At 42.6% G+C, this 18137-nt stretch overlaps 1 protein-coding gene across 3 annotated transcripts in view; it reads right to left on the bottom strand.

Annotated features, from left to right (window-relative positions):
* UBP1 (upstream binding protein 1) overlaps window positions 1–18137 on the bottom strand; it is a 550328-nt gene that overhangs the window by 91560 nt on the left and 440631 nt on the right. For all 3 annotated transcript variants that reach the window (XM_078688332.1, XM_078688330.1, XM_078688331.1), the window contains one exon: window positions 15293–15405. In XM_078688332.1, coding sequence (XP_078544458.1) covers window positions 15293–15405 — 113 coding nt within the window. The remainder of the gene's footprint in view (window positions 1–15292; window positions 15406–18137) is intronic.

The raw sequence follows: 18137 nt of genomic DNA, 5'->3' as shown, positions 1-18137 counted from the left end.
TATCAACTTCGTATGATTATATAAATGTATTTGACAGACAGCACGTTACAGGATTCAAAACAATTTAATAGGCAGCATGATGCCTGTATTCAGTTGATGAGATTCACCATAAGCCCAGATATTATCAGAAGGAAAATTCATAATTTGCAAGACTAAGTAGCAAGGTGAATGAAAAACAACTTATGCCAATGACTATTTTGTTAAGTTTCCAAACAATAACTAAAAAGTTTTAAAATTCTGAAAGTAGCAATACTGAATCTCAAACCGTTAATGAAAAAAGTTACATATGTTCTATCAAGTGAATATTTCTGCATTTGAAGCACATCTGCAAATGTTCACAAAGAATAGCAAGAAAATTCCTGGAAATTTATGACAGTCAAAAATTATTCACATATGATAGGCCTTTTCACATGTAGAAATATAACTGAAATGTTCATATATTCATAGTTATGTATCTATATTATGTAGTATTCAAACAGCACAAATCTATGCCTGGGCATGCCAGCACCGTAAAAGATTAAACGCGGGAAGTATAATCAGATTGTTTTGGGTGGAGGGTCGAGTGGCCTCTGAAGCAATAGGAGGAGGAAGAGTTGTGATGACTAGATTTAGTGTTCTTCAAAGAGGTAGGAAATCCGTTTCCTCATTGATCACTTCTTGAATGTGAGAATGTGCCTTTGTGCATTTAACTTCATATTCTGTGTTCCTCCGCTGGAACCATACATTTGCTTTAGCGGAGCCCCTTGACCTATACTCTATTACATATAGGGAGGGGTGCCTGTGGCAGGCTCTCAGATAAGACACCAGAGTAAATTAGTGTGCGGGTGCAAATGCAGCCAGCGCACATGGCCAAGTATGTGTCTGCCAACAGTAAGGCAAGTTTCTCCCTGTGCAGGTCAGGAGACGAATCCTTGCGGCACACTGAAAAATTGATCTTTTTACATTTTTTATTTATTGACATGTTATAAAGAAGCACCATACAGTGTTTCATTGCGGTATATGCCGGTCACAAAATAGTACATCAAAAATCAAAACACGAATCTCGGAACAAGAAGATCACACGAGAAATTTCGCAATTTCAAAGATGCACTCCTGTAGCCAAGGATGATCTTGTCAAGGCAACAGAAAGCCACAGCAAGGAAATGGAGACGCGTCTCCATAGCCTAAATAGGCGGCCTGCAGACCCGTGTGGCTGATTGAGGAACTATAAACATGTTGGACGCTAAGTTTATTTTGTTAACAAGGGGGGAGATGTAATACCGTGATGCAGTCTAGTGGTGGGGTGGAGCTAAGGGGAGGAACAGGAACGGGAGGAGCTGGGGGAAAGACCTCGAGGCAGTTAGAGTAGGGACAGGGTCGAAAGAAGAAGCAGAAATAAAAGCTCTTTGATAATGCAAAAAAAATAAAAAAAATCAACACACATTAGAGCGGTATGTGTACACATACTCGGGCAGCATAGTCACCTAACATAGGAGGGCCACGTGCCGCAGCGCAATCTGTAATACAGAGTACAACTTTTAGTGTTAGAGTCTTCTTGGCACCACGGAAAGTGGCATCAGATCTCGAGAGATGGTTTGCAAAAGGCATGCTTAAGTAGAGGAACTGCTCTGAAGCCAGTAAGGGAGACAATAGCGTCCGAAATCTGTGTGTCTGAGTTTGTATCTGGGTCTGTAGACTGGGCAAATAGGCATGCAGGAGTCCCCAGATATGTTTAGGGCTAGAGGTCAGGGACTGCAGACTTGCATAAATGCCGCTTTGAATATTACATTGTGTTAGATCCTTTATCCAGTCTTGTCTGCATGGGACACCCATGCCTCCCCAGCACAGCGCAATCCTTCTTTTTGCCAGAAGCAAAGCAATTGCTGTGTATCTACGTACTCCTTTAAGTAATGACTTTACAAAGCCCAAGAAGGCTAGGTGCGGAGTGAGATCAAACGGTACATCAATCATATCTGCGTCTGTTATCTTCCCCCCAGAAGGACTTTATATCAGGGCATTCCCATGCCAGGTGTATGAAAACGGCCTGTTCCCAAAAACATCTAGCGCATCTATGTGATCGAGAGGGGTGTATTCTTGCTCATCGAACAGGTGTGGAGTACAGCTGGTGCAGAAATTTGAAATGGATAAGCTTGTGTATATGATTCCTTGAGACCAGTCTGATATGCATACAACAGTAGCTCCATTGGGGCGAGCAGTCCTGGACGTCAGTATGAGAGGTGGAGCACCCATTATACTGTCGGGACACCCACTTGGCGGAGTCTGCCAAATGTATATTCGAGGTCAGAGGGGGAGAATACTTTAGGTCCGTCAGGAAACCCAGGAAGGCGGGTCTGTGCAGCATGTTGCAACCTCCGGTATAAAAACCGGTCTGGGGGGGGGTGTAAACTTGTGTTGGTGGTACAGTTCCTTCACCTACCCTGCCCCACCCCCGTGTCAGGGTACGCTGCACTAATTTGTCTGTCGCAGGTGGTAGCAGCGGGTTGGACAGGAGGGGAATTGCCGTGAGTGAAGTGTGGAATAACCAAGCAGGCGGCAAAGTCTCTACCCAGGTCCAGCAGATTGTGGTAGTTTTTATTTCTGGTGGATTTCTGGGAAAGTCCACTGGAAGCAGGGTTTTAAGTGGCGTGTCCCATGCTTGGTCGCACTCAGGATTTAAGTAAGGAAGTCTGGACTCAGGGTTGGACCAGTGCGGTGCAAGGTGGCATTTTGCCACTAGGTAATAAAGCTCTAAATCTGGCACTTCTAGTCCTCCTTTGTCATACAGCAATGCTAGTATGTTCCAACTAATGCAGGGTTGTTTTCAGGCCAGATTAGTTTAATCAAGGCACTGCAAAGGGTATTAAAGAAGGTATTGGGGAGAGGAATGAGAATATTTGTAAAGTAGTATAAAAAGTGGGAGGAGGATAATAATCTTAATAATGGCTACCCTGACCGCAAGTGATAGGGGAAGCATACTCCAGCCATTCCAATACTGGGACATCGTTTTGCTGCAATATAGTATCTTTGTTTTGGTTAAGGATTATGCCCAGGTAGCCAACTGAATCAGTAACTCAGCCTTTAGGGAAGTCTAGCTGGGTCAGCATTGTGCAGCCAGCAAGCGGGGAGGATATCCAACTTTGACCAATTAACGACCGGGCTGGAGTGGCATCCAAATCGTATTATGTCATGAACAATGGCTGAGAGACTGATTGCTGGGGTTCTTACAAACAGCACGATATCATCAGCATACATGGATAGTAGGAGGTGTCGCACGTGTAACACCAGACCTCTATGGGAATAACGCTCCCGCAAAAGGCTTGCTTGGGGATCCATGGCTAGCATGAGTAACAGTAGTAAGAATAGGCATCCCTCTCTGATTGCTCTATAAATTGGTATGGGGTCTGCAGTGTGCCGTTGATCAAGATGGGAGCGACTGGTTCCATATACAGGAGCTTGATGTGTCCTATGAAGCTGGCTGGGATTCCCCACTTTAGCTAATATTTGAAAGAGGTTAGCCCACTCTAAGGAATCGAAGACCTTCTACGCATCAAGGAGCACCACCGCAGCCGGCTCAAGTGGGGCTATCTGGTCGAGCAATGTGAATATGGGGTGGCGACTGATGGTTGTGGATCTGTGGGGCACAAATCGGAACTGGATTGAAGAGAGTAGGTGTTACATTAGTACAGAAAGTCTGGTGTCAATCACTTTCGCCAATATCCTATTGTTAAGATTCATCAGAGATAGGGATCTATAAGAAGCACTAAGTGAGGTTTTTTTTCCTGATTTAGATAATAGAATAATCACCGCTTTGTGGAGCAGAGGAGGAAAATCCCCTTCTACACCGCTATGGACATCTCGGAGGCGGGGTGCCAGAAGGGTTTGGTACGCTTTGTAAAATTCACTAATCAGCCTGTCCAGCCCATGCTCCTTGTAGCCCGGTAGGCTTTGAATGGCAACAAGAATTACCTCAAGTGTAATAGGAGCATTTATGAAGTGTTGGCGTTTTGGGTCTAGCCACACCATAGCGATGTCGTTAGGGTATGCCTGAGTGGCGGTAGGAAATTCTTCTGGATGGGCGGTGTACAATTGCGCATAGTAAAGGACAAATTCTGACGATATATTGTCAGTTGTGAAGAGTGTTTCACGTTTCAGTATGAAGGCGAATGATGTTTGTTCTTTGCAAACAACCTTTTAGTAACTTGGCCAGTATTCTGCCTGGTTCCCCTCCCACATCGTGCGGACTTGCCTGAGCATGTTTACCTAGGAACGCTACTTCACTGTCTAAAAATGTCCCAGTATTGCTTTGATAAGCAGTGTTTTTCTTGTTGGTATGTAGGGGTTTGTGATGCTGCATTGGACAAATCAGTCAGAGTTTGTGCTCGATTTTAGAGAGTTGTGGTGCATGTGGAGTGATTGGAAACCAATCCTTCATTTAAGCTCAAGTATTCCTCAATTGCCTTGCGTATTTCACCCCTTAAGAGCTCATCGGATAGGGCTTTACTGGGGAATCGCCAATGGGGGCGGCCTGCACTATGGGAGAGCATGTAGAGTTCTTGCCAGGGTTGAGGACCAAGCTAAGGTCCCTACCCCAGAAAACTGGAGCAGCACCTGTGCGCTGTAGAGATGAATTAACTGAGTAGAAGAATCCAGGCGTATCAACATTTGGTGCATAGGTGTTAAGAAATATTACTTTCTGCCCCTCGAGTTTACCATCCAACACTATAAATCTCCCTTCTTGGTTATTATAGGCTCGGGAGAGCACAAAATGTATTTGTTTGTGTATGAGGATGGAAACCCCCCTTAAAGACTATAGGAAGAGTAAAACCTGTGAGCCCCCCTATTGGCGGCAAATGTGTGTATCTTCCCAGGTTCTAGGTGTGTCTTCTGGAGAAGAGCTATATCTACACCATGGCTGTACACGTACGGCAACACCATTTTACCTTTATGTGGATTGTTGATGCCTTAAATGTTCCAGGAAGGTAATGTCAGTTTTTTGTAAACTTTGTCAATCATGTTGTGGTAGTGAGGAAGGGAGCAGTCGGAAAACCGGGCTATGTGCGTTTTGTGTATGGTGTTATCTAGGTAACCACGTGTTTAGAAAATAAACACAATTGCAAAACTGAAACATTTTCCTTCCTCCCCACTCCCTCACTGAATACCCAACCTTTCAGTGTTGATTCCCTGTATTACAATTTAACAAAAAAGAAGTGATACACAGCATGGGCAATACTTTCCCGCTAGTCTGGCAAGTGTCCTTAAATATTACAACACAAACAGGGGCCTGTGAGTACCCGGGTGGACAATTTACAAACATCAATCAGTTTATTCTGCAGGAGTTCCTGGAAGATTACATGTTATCTGTATCCTCTGTCCTGTCGCTGGGCCCAGTGCTCGGGTCAGATGGTGGTCACATTGTTGTCTCTACCAGGGTTCGATTGAGCTGCTACTTCAGCAACCCCACCCCGGTCTCCATATTTAAAGTGTTTTTTGCAAAAGGACTGACATCCACGGGGTTAGTAAAGAGGAGAATGTTGTAGTTTATGGCAAACTTCAACCACGCTAGGTAGAGCATGCTGTATTTTATCAGTCTGGTGCACAACAATATTTTCGAATATATGATGTCAGACCGCAGACAAACATCCCACATACCATCATCCCTCAAATATAATACCGCAAGTACTATTAGTCCGCAAAATAAGAGAACGAAAACTTTTAAAACGAATATGCCTTTAGCACACATGCCATTACAACGAAAAAGGCATGCATGTTAAAGATATACTCGTTGTAAAAGTTCCCAACCCTACCCTACCCTACACTACACTCTAGTGTAGTACCCCTGCACCACCCACCCTTGACACACAGTCCTTTTCCAACATTTACACTACCCAGCACGACCTCCCAACACTACCATAAAACACTTTACTTCCCTAAACAAACACTACAACACTACCTTAATACACTACCCCCAGCATGACCCTACACAAACACTACAATACTACCCTAAACCACTACACCCCAGCATGACCCTACACTACACAAACACTACAACACAACCCTAAACCCTAAAACACTACACCCAGCATGACCCTACACTACACAAACACTACAACACTACCCTAAACCCTAAAACACTACCCCTGCATGACCCTACACTACAACACTACCCTAAACCCTATAACACTTCCCCCAGCATGACCCTACACTACAACACTACCCTAAACCCTAAAACACTACCCCCAGCATGACCCTACACTACACAAACACTACAACATTACCCTAAGCCCTAAAACACTACCCCCAGCATGACCCTACACTATGCAAACACTACAACACTACCCTAAACCCTAAAACACTACCCCCAGCATGACCCTACACTACGCAAACACTACAACACTACCCTAAACCCTAAAACACTTCCCCCAGCATGACCCTACACTACGCAAACACTACAACACTACCCTAAACCCTAAAACACTACCCCCAGCATGACTACAGTGGGCAGGTGCTAATCTCGCTGGGGGGTGCCTGCAAACCAACCTATGGACCTCTGCGTCGGCCAAGCAGCATGGGAGTGGGCACAGTCTTGCTGCAAGGCATCACATTATGAGCTAGGGCAGAAGGCCCGAATTTTATCTGAGTCCACCGAGGGATGCAGCGAGGAGACGGCACAGCTGGTACTGACATTATTCCTCCAGCGTAGTCAAGCCGCAAGGAATCACAGTAGGGCTGGGGCAGCAGGCCTGTATTGTATCTGAAGGCGTAAAGGAAGGCAATAAGGAGACTGCGCAGCGGGTACTGAAAGTGCTCCTCCAGCACAGCCGCTGATGTGGCAGAGACCGCAAGGGGCCGGCCTCCCTCACCACTGCACTGTAGGCCTCAGGCTGCCTCGCGGCCCACCGGCCATCACCCCATGTCTTAACGCTCCCCACAGCAGTGTCAGCCAGATAATGCAGATCCCCCTCCCCAGCAGGATGCAGCTCCCATCACGGAAGGAGGTTTACCGCCTCAGCCTCACTAGTAGCTCCTGTCGCCGCCAGGTCTCCGAGGCGCACATCAAGGTATCAAGGTATTCGGCGGGAAAACAGACTGATTCACAGCGCCCAGGTCAAGTCTCACTGCTGTCCTCAAGGTACAAGCTAGCTGCAGCACCCAGCCATGAGCGGAGATGGTGGCAGATGACCCCGTTTGTGACAGGGTTTAGTGGGTTTACCTCCGGAGCGTCACGTTACATGGCTATGTTGGACACCAGCGTGGCCACGCCCTAAAAAAATATATATTTTAAAGGTGGCAGCTAGCACATACCCGATATGTGTCCATGACATTACCTTTCTAGCTAGTCACATTTGACGAAGGACATTGGTTGAAACAGTGACTAGCTGTAAATTCATGATGGCCTATGACCACAAAATGCTGTTGCCCAAAGCTGGAAGTATTTCAGAAAAGTCTAAGAGGGTGAATACATGAACACCTTCTTTATACCAATGGAGCTACATCACAACCAATCAAGTCACCAACCACTTCCTACTGCCATCAGTAGGAATGATACAGAGGCAGCACAGTAATTCCAGAAATCAGAAGTCATGATAACACTCACACCTCACAATACAGTGATCCCTTCCCAACACTTCAGTGGGAAAAAAGCCTTGCCTCAGACAGGCCATATCTGTTTTTGTGACCAGAATGGAAACCAGCTGCAAGAATACTTGAATACTCACCTGAATTTGTGAGTACACCCATAAATGCCCACAAGCTCGTTTCTACTACTAACTTTGTAAATGAAGAAATCCCCCCATATTGGCAGAATTTCTGGAGTTGCAAATGAGCTTTACACGCATGAAATTCTTTCATTGTGAACTCTGTAAATAAGGGATGGGAATCTACGTGTGCAAAATGGCCATAGTGCGCACTTATAGTAACTTTGGTGTGCAAAGGGATTTAAGAATTAGGTCTAGGGGGGCGTGGCTAACGCCCGGCGAAGATGGCGGCATACCTGTAGCTCTCCTCGGGAGGCGCGGGTTCCGGGAGACCTGGCGGCGCACCACTGACGACTTTCTGCTCCGGACCTGACTGAGAGGCCGGCCGGATGTGAGGGGCGTCGACTGATGTCTTTCCTGGAACGTGTTTAATCGTCTTCATGCTCCTGCCATGATAAGTGAGTGACGAGGCTTTCAAAGGGTCCGCAGGCGTCATTCGTCATACCGCTGACTGAGCTCTGCTTCCAGCGGTGAGGGCTCCCTACGCGACTGTCTGCTTTGTAATGGAAATGCTTTCCTGACAGTATTAGCATTTGCTGCAAGCCGGTTTTCTGCCTGCCTCACGCATATTGCTGTAATATGAGCTCTTGCCTCAAGCTCTGGTCGCTTTGTTTTCACAACAACGTCAGTTAATTGAACTGCGTCACCTCAGTCTGCATTCCCGCTTCAACGCGGAGGTGTTCTCTCTTCACCCACAAGTGCCCTTTGAACTGCCTTTTGAACTGCCTCTTCTAATTAACAGCTCCACTTGAGGGATTCGCTTTAGGAACATTGCATGATTTATGTTTTAATTGACTTTTAGCCTCAGAGCTACGTTTGTGAATCTATTATTTTCCGTGCTCTCATATTGTTCATTTTTAGAACTCGTTCTATATGGAGTTTTTTTTTGTTTTTCTCATTGCCTCAGTTGGTGTGTTCATAGCATTTTCCTCATTATTTATGCTGCATTTTCATTTATGTGCTCTGCATAGTTTCTAGACAAAATGTTTTCACTATTAGGGCTTTGACCATAAGGTTTCCTTGCTACTTTCACTATGTTATATGCTTATTAATATCCAATTTGGCTGAATGATATTTCTTTTCTCACTCTTTTTGGTCAGCCACCTTTCCTTGCATATAATGCCATAATCGTTTTTTCTTAGTAGGTGATTTTTATTTTCAGCTTACACCATTTAATGAAACTTGATGATGTACTGTTTATTGCAGTGGTTTACTTTGCATGTCTCATAACTCTCTGATAATTATACAGCTATATTTATTCTGTATGGGGAGCATGTTTAAGGAAATTTACTTAGCCCCATTTGCTCAGGTATTTTTATACGGCATGGGTTGCAGTATTCTACTGTGAAGTTCATTGGCTTGTGGATTTGATATGTTCTGAGTGTTCCCCCTTCATTTTGCATGTCATTTGTGATCTGGTTATTTCATTTTTATTCATGCCACTGACTCCTGCTTTTTGTCCTACGCACTTATTTTATGGGGAGATTACACAAAGACTTGCGCAAAACATCCGTCACTGCTAAAAAGATCTTTGGCTACACAGGGTCTCGTTACCAGTGTCTTGCGATGGCAGACTTACCTGACACCACACCTGCTAAGGGGTCATCGTCATCCTCTGTGGCATCATTGCCTGTTGCAAAAAAAGGCACAATCAAAAGATTAAAGAAGGACCCTCCTTCGCCTCCTACGCAGGCGCCTTCTGTTACCACCATTGACTTACTTTTAGATGAGATACGGGCACTGCGTCCTTTCATTGAAGAGACCAAGTCCACTCTACAACAGTTGTCAGACAAATGGCTTTCGGTAGATGAAAGGATTATTGCTCTTGAACAGAGTGTCGCCTCAATGGAGTCCTCCATATCCAAGGTGGATCCAGTCTGTGCACAAGTCTCCATCCTCCATAAACAGATTGAGAATTTGGAAAACAGGAGTAGACGTAATAACCTACGTCTTTATGGCCTTGAAGAAGGTTTGGAAGGTTCTGACCCCATTGCCTATTTCAAATCTTTCCTGCCCAAGCTTCTTCATTTTCCGGAGGACACCAGCCTTAACATTCAAAGGGCGCATCGTCTTGGCTCACTCAGAGGTATTCTCTCTTCTGCTGCTTCACCGAAGAAACCTAGGGGTGTAATTATGTACTTCCTTGAGTATACTGACTTACTTACAGTCTTATTTGCAGCAAGAGCGATGAATCGAATCACATGGGCTGGTCATCCTTTATTCTTTTCTCAGGATTATGCCAAGTCCACAGCTGACCGTCGTAAGGAGTTCTTGTCTCTTCGTCCCCAATTGCGTTCTTTGGGAGCACAATATGGCTTGTTCCACCCTTGCCTTTTCAAGGTGACTATTAATAACAAAACTACCACTTATGATGACCCCTTGAAATTGAAAAGTTTCCTATATTCTCACTCCAGCGAGAAGATGGATACTGCATCTGCGTCAAGTTCCAAGTAGTCTTTCGTTATTGTAGAAGTGTTGCTTTACTGTTCTGCAGTTGATGTTCCAATGGCGGATTGGTTTCCATATTTCTATTGTTTGCTATGTTATTTGCCATTATGTTCACGCTCATATTCTGTTTTTCTTTTTTCGTACAGATTCCTTTCCGACTTGGCTGGGTCCTTCCCTATGTTCATGACGTCCGTTGGGTCTCCCCCCTTCCTTCGTCTTCCCTTCTGAGTTGTGGTTGCCCCATCGTTCACGTGGCTTCCACCCTCCCACCCTTTGCTTTGTTTTGTTCGAGATGTTCTGTAAGTTTTTTCTCCTTCCCTTTTTCCTAATGTTTTATGTCTTCTGGGGGGGGTTTCCTTCTCTTAGGTTCCCTGTCCATGAGATCCTTTTTTTATTTTCATCTCACATTCCTCCACCCCCTCCTACTTACTGGACACTGCTTTACTATTTTTTTTTCTTATTTTTTTCCTGATGTACTATGTCTGCTTATTTCTGCTTTCTTTCGTCTGTTTTTATCGCTTTCTTTCATTTCCATCTTTGCTTCACTCTAAGTTTTCTTATACAGTTCTTTTTCTTCAGTCTCACTATTACCTCTTTTCTCCAATGAGAATATTTCTATTTCTATTATGTTATACCTTTTGTTTAATATTGATAATTATACTACAGTTTTGGATCTCTTACTGTTTGTTTTTTAATTGCATGACTATTTTACCTTTCGCTTGCAAATATTATAGTTGGATTTTTAGGATGTATCTCTTTTTGGTTCTACTATGCCGTTGACAATTGTTTCATGGAATGTTAAGGGCCTTCACTCACCAATTAAAAGGCAAAGAGTATTGTCCCATTTAGCTAAACTTCATGCTGACATAGCTTTTATACAGGAATCTCACCTTTCTGCTGAAGAGTCAGTCAAATTAAAAAGAGACTGGGTGGGAGAGGTTCACTTTTCCCCGGGTGATGGCAAACGAAATGGGGTAATGATTTTGTTTCGTAAGTCCCTTCTTGTTAAAGAACTCACAAGTTGTAATGATCATTTGGGTAGATGGGTACTTGTTCACTTTACCATAGATGGAGTTCCCATATCTATTTTAAATGTTTATGCCCCGGTTACTGGCGATGTACTCTTTTGGTCTTCCTTAGTACCACATGTTACACAACATTACAGTGACAACTTCATTCTAGCTGGCGACTGTAATGAGGTTTTCGATCCATTCTTGGATAGACAATCCTCTACCGCATACATTCCCCATAAATCGCATAAATCCTTCACACAGCTCGTTCACCAATTTAAACTACTTGATGCCTGGAGGTTGTGTCACCCTACCCTACGTGAATATTCTTTTTTTTCACCACCGCATCATACTCAATCAAGATTGGATTACTTTTTTATCTCGCATCACTAGTCTCAATCCCTCATTTCCTCTGAAATTGGATCTATTCTGATTTCTGATCATGCTCCAGTTTCGATGTCATTAGATGTTCTTTGCAAGCCCAACTCTACTAAGAAATGGCGTTTTAATAATTCCCTTCTCCTCGATCCTGTCTTTGTTTCATCCTTTACCTCTTTTTTTCATGATTTCTTCTTGTTGAATCAATCTGACAAGATTCAATTCCCGGTCGTTTGGGATGCTTTTAAAGCATCGGCCAGGGACTTTATAATTCAATTTGTTTCGCGCAAGCGCAAGACAGCACAACAATCTACCAAAGATCTTTTTTCCAAAATTAAACGTCTTGAGCATTCCTATTACACTTCCAAATCCAAAGAATGTTTGAATGAACTTATTGCTACCAAACTTAAATTTAACCAGGATACCACCAATAGTGCCTCCAACTATTTACTAAAATCCAGCGCAAAGTTTTATGGGGGCCAAAATAGAGCAGGTAAATTGTTGGCTAATTATTTAAAAGCCAAACAAAATAGGGTTAATATAGATACTATTCATGGTCAGGACGGTTCCATTGAGCATAAAGATAATGAAATCTTACAGGAATTTCAACATTTTTATGAATCTCTTTATTCTTCTGAATCTACCTCATCTGCAGAATCTATCTCCCACTATCTCTCTCTAATTCACTCTCCTTTTGTTTCGCCCCCCGATCTTTCTTCACTGGAATCTGATATAACACAGGCGGAACTCTTGCGAGCTCTGCAGTCTTTGAAACACGGGAAGGCGCCGGGACCTGATGGGTTCACTGTTGAATTCTTTTCTCACTTTTCGCAATTGCTTATCCCCAAATTGCATTCTTTAATCTCTACCTTTCTTGAGTGTGAATCTGCTTCAGGTACTTTTGCAGACGCTCTCATTTGCATTCTCCCCAAACCAGGTAAAGACCCGCAGTATTGTAAAAATTATCGGCCAATTTCATTGGTGAATATTGATTATAAGATTTTCTCAAAAGCACTGGTCATGTGGTTGGAATCTCACTTGCCCGATCTTCTGGGAAAAGAACAATCTGGCTTCGTCAAGGGTAGATACCTTGCAGACAATACCAGGTTATTCTTCGACATCATTTCTAAATCTTCTCACTCATCTCAGTCTCTCGCAGCCATTGCTCTTGATGCTGAGAAAGCTTTTGATAGAGTTGATTGGAAGTACCTTTTTCACACCTTGAAGTGGTTTGGTTTCGGTCCAATAATATCTACATTGATTTCACTCTTATATTCTAGCCCTAGGGCGGCAATTTCGGCGAATGGATGTCTCTCTTCTTATTTTTCTCTTAAGAGAGGAGTTCGTCAGGGCTGCCCTCTTTCCCCTTTTTTGTTCGATCTCGCCCTAGAACCTTTCCTGTTAAGAATTCGCCAACATTCTGATATCCATGGATTCACCGTCCAGAAGTCTCATATTAAGATGGCAGCGTATGCGGATGATGTCCTTTTATTTCTCTCACAACCTAGCTCCTCCCTTCCCGCGTTCCTGACTGAGGTAGATTATTTTTCTTTTGTCTCCGGATATAAATTAAATAGGGACAAGTGTGAAATATTGCCCTTAATGAAATTTACTCTTAAAAATGACTTTACTGCTTCAGGCTTCACCTGGAATTCTTCTTCCATTAAATATTTGGGGCTTAATTTTACAGCATCCCTTAAAGACACAGTTGCTCGCTGTTTAGAGGATTGTATTCAAAAGATACTCACCCTTACTTCTAAATGGCATCCTCTTTATTTATCCTGGTGGGGGAGGCTAGATACGATTAGGATGATGCTATCCCATATTATACTTTTTACCGTTTCCAACATCCCTTTGTCCATCCCTTCCAAATATTTTAAGAAAATTAATTCTATCCTTTCGGCCTTCCTGTGGGGGCACAACAAATCTCGTATGTCCTTGAACAAACTATCTAGACCCAAATCAGAGGGGGGGTGAACTTTCCCAACTTCTCTTTGTACCATAAATCTTTTTGGTTACACCACATCTCCAGGTGGCTTTTGGATATTAATGCTTCCTCTCCTCTTTGGTTAGATCTAGAGGAATCTTTCATCTCTCCCTTTCTTTTTCGAGAGTATCTTATGTTCTCTCGGTGTAGTTACTCCTATTGTCAAACATACATCTAAACTTCTTCCTACTCTCCCTATCACATCCTTTTTTGATCAACCCATTTGGCATAATGGTTCTATCTTGATAAATAAGAAGCCCATTTTTTGGAAGGCATGGAGATCTCGCGGTCTTATATGGGTTCACCAATTATATAACCATGGTCGGCCCCTTTCCTTATCTTCGGCTACTTCTTTGTTCCATTTTCCTTCTTCCTTCCGACCCAAATATTCCTTGTTAATTTCTGCTTTTCAAGAGGCTCACAATACCTATCTCACTTCTCCTTCTCCTGTTTATCCAATACCCTCCAGTATGCCTTCTTTGCACTCTTTACTCCTCAAACGTGCCAAGGCTTCCAAAATGTATGCTGCTCTTTTATCCTCCCCCCTCACCTAGGCTTAAAACAAAAACGGAGGAGACTTGGGAAAGAGAGTTACAAGTTTCTTGGACCACTGCTATCTGGGATAAAATTTGGCTTAAACTACGCAAATCTTCTAGAGCCGCCAGCGCAACTCAGACGTTATTTTATATTTATAATCGCCTATTATTTTCCCCTCTCACTCTAAGCAAGCAATTTCTAGCTGTCATGGACTCATGCTGGTCGTGTGCTAAGCCCGGAGCAGATCGTTTTCACATGCTTTTTTAATGCTCCTTAGTGCGCACCTTTTGGACGCAAGTATGGTCCCAGATTAACAACATTTTTCTCTCCACACACCCCTTTTCCGTCTCGCACATTTTCCTGGGGAGTGTCTCTCCTATTTGGAAACACTGCAACATGGATACCAGAATTATAGATCTATTGTTAGCAGTTGCTTTTCAACAAATTACCAAAAATTGGAAAGACTTTACCAAAATATCTTATCAGGCATGGTGGTATGCAGTCTGTTATAATCACAGATTAGATACGACTTATGTGTATCCATTGTCCATGGCGACGAAACGAAAAATGTTATGGGAAGCTGTTACCACCTTGTTTGATGATAGTGCCAGACATTCTTTGCCTATTTCTCCTCTGCAACAAGAAGTTTCTAAGCCTCCGTGAGGATGCCTTGATGTTCCATATTGTTTAAATTTAATATATGTTGTTACTTTATAATTGCATTTCTGAATTACATCTGTTTTCATTGTGAGTGTTATGCATAGTATATACCTTTTCAGCTGTACTTTGTTATAGTTATTAGTAGTGCTTATAGCATATTGCATTTTTCTTTTACTGTCCGTCTCTTTTCTTTTTCTCTTCCTTTTCTATCTTCTTTATACCTTCATTCTTTTCTCTTTTGCGATGCTTTATACCTATTTCTTTTCTTTAGAATATTTGAATTCATTTTTATGTAACGTGTTTATGATATGTTATGCTTACCTTATCTGAACTTCTTTTAATAAAAAAAAAATTTTGAACTAAAAAAAAAAGAATTAGGTCTATAGTGTTCTAGTGGAAAGATGTTACAGAGAGATTCAGTGTTTTAGATTGCTAACAGTCCGGCAGCAGAAACACTCAGTTGTGATTGAACTTTTAGTTATGTTGCACGTTATACCCCAAAAAAGGCGTCATTTTGACTGCAGCCTCAGAATACTTACCACATGCTACACCATTGCTTTTTTCTCTACAGTCTCCATTTTGCAGATGTTCCTGTTTTACACTCTGTGCATGATCCTGACAGACATAGACAGTCAGGCGAGGCCTAACAGACCTACATTTGACAAAATGTACCATGTTAATAGAAACATTCAGTCATCATTTACATGAAAAATAAAAATATGTTAAATCTGCAAGCAGACAAATATTTTTTGTGCAGCAAATAATGGTGATACCATAACAAAAATAGCAAATGATTTTTTTGTAGTTCACGATCCAATCATTTTAACCAATCTAAGCGTTGTGGAATTTCAATAAATATTGACTGTAATAATAGTGGTCGATTACAAACAATCGTAATTTACACCTTGAAGATTTCCTTGTGTGGCTGAAGCAAACTTCACATTTTTTTGAGGAGTTGCAAAACACAAATTATGTAGTGCTTCATTCCTATATCCATCAACACTATTCATTCTCTATACTTACATAAGCAGTCTGTCCACCATGCAGAAAATCAGCACGAGTAAGTGTGAAGGAAACATACGTTTGCACACATTTCCTATGTTTCTCCTCCAACATCTGACAAAATATGGGTAGCTTCTAGGAACTTTTCTATCCATTCACACCTTATTTTTAGAGGAGAGCAAGAATGTAAGTTTGGTGAAAAACTCCCTTGGAAATGATCCAGATCTCCAGAAAGTGCAAATTACGATCACAGAATTTCACCAAATATGATTCATTTTTTTAGGATGTATAATTTACCTTCATCACTGCATTTTTTTTGTACCAAAGTAACACCTAGATGCGCTAAAATGTATAACTATTTACACAAGCTTGCTAAACATAAAAGCAATTGGAATTGTGGTGAATGATTATATTCATGGCTGTTGTATATTAAGTGTGACCATTTTTGCACAAAATAGAATTTCTTTATGTTTCACTGACTACAAAACCGCAAAGTAATCGCCCTCGATTACCGATGGTACAGCTAATGGTGAAAACATTATTTTGGCAAAAACATCATCGTTATTGTATAGCAACATGTCTTTCAGGTTTTCCTGTGGCTTCCTCTCATTTAACAACTAAGGCTTTCTGGTGCTAGCTAAAGCACAGTAAAGTGTCAGCGATGCAGTCTTCATAGGTTAAATCAGTGGGCCGGGTCTCACCGGGTCTGAGCACCGCCAGTTTTTTTAAAGGGGGCGTCGAATCAGGTCTCGATCAGGCTCTGTTTTGTGCCCTGGCACATGCGGTCGTTTTCTCCCGGACTGCAGTGTCAGCAGGCACATAATGTGCGTGTGCTCACACTGCTTACTTCCCACTAGTGGAGAAGTTACAGGTGAGCGTTGTAGGGGAAGGAAAATCCTTTACAGAGAGTCATTTTCTCTCTGGATTTCCCTTCTCTTCTTGAAACTCAGGAGCAGCAACATTGTCGTGGTGTCACCAGGACTTTAAGTGGAATCTTTTTCAAAAAACAATACAACAAGCCATAGTTGCTGCTTATTTATCGTACACAACTAACAATCATTGTTCTGACTTGTACATATGATATTAGTAGTTGTATCATATATCTAGATGCAATGACAGAAACAGCAAAATACGAGTCGGACGGCACACTATGCTAAGCGCATATTTTTGGCTTAGGTGTGTGTAATTAATATATAATCAACAGGGGGAGAAAGAAGCTATGATCCATTCAGCTTCCTGTCGGAGGTAAACAACCAAGGGGAGAATGGATCACTTGTACCTGTAATACCAGGGTCAGGTATGGTAACCAGCTTAAAAACCCTCATTCACGTACAGGAGCGATAGAGCAGTATATCTTGATTCTCCGGTTCTCTTGGAACGTGAAAGCATCATCATTGGGTCTCTTTTGGAAGTATGCTTTCCTCCACCTGGAGGTTGACCAACTGGTTTTAGCAGTAGTGATCAGGAATGAAGTGAACAAAAAGTGAAGTGAGTTACAATTGTTTAGTTCTCCTGCCCAAACAAACTTTATTCGGTAGAAGAGGTGGCAAGATAAAAAAAATAGAATGGTGCATTTATAGAAAATGTAACTATTCTATAGCACCTTGTAGTCCATGTCAGAGGTCGACATGTTTCTGCCCCTGCTAATGCCCAGAAGGGTCGGAGGGCTTTCTTTAGGACTTATTTCAAGGGCTAGGGTGCTATTTTGTAAGCATCCTATTAGGGTAGGTTATTAACTCAACCTTCTTCTCTGTGACAGGTCAATAGCACCTATGGATTATGTTACACAAATTGGGCCTCCTAGGGGGGGGGGGACCGGCGGCCTCTGTGATCTGATGTTGCAGGTTCTCGCGCTTGTGCTTGCTCCTGGTGCTATAGAACAGTTATATTTCTATATACGAAGGAAAGCATATACGCACCATTCTATTTTTTTGTACACATCAATAGCCTGTGTATAAATCAGAGCCTGTTGAATTTGATATTCTTGTTTACTGGTAACCAGCGAATAAAGGGCTTGTAGAGCTGTAATAATTTCAGCATGTTAGATGAAGCAGGGGCATAATGCAGGCCCAAGCGGCATTGGGGGCCCAAATACTTCAGGGGCCTCCAAAACTTCATGAGGCACCTTTAAGTCCAAAGCCAGTTAATATCTATGAGATATGATAGACTCTGGGGTCCCTCATTAATGTGTGCAGGGGGGGGGCATTATTTGGCGTTACACCACTGTTCTGAAGCGGCTGCAGATGCGTGAGCAGCATTGTGCCAGACCTCAATTTTAGAGTTGTTATATAGAGAAACAGTTGGAAATGAGCAGCTCATAATCTGCACTATTTAATTCCGACTAACTGGAGGCAGCATAACTGGCTCTTGAACAATGGTAAA

Source organism: Lissotriton helveticus, chromosome 4_1, assembly GCF_964261635.1.
Source record: "Lissotriton helveticus chromosome 4_1, aLisHel1.1, whole genome shotgun sequence".
In the NCBI taxonomy this organism is placed as follows: domain Eukaryota; kingdom Metazoa; phylum Chordata; class Amphibia; order Caudata; family Salamandridae; genus Lissotriton; species Lissotriton helveticus.
The sequence above is the reverse complement of the archived record's forward strand: the minus strand, read 5'-3'. Positions and strand labels throughout refer to the sequence as shown.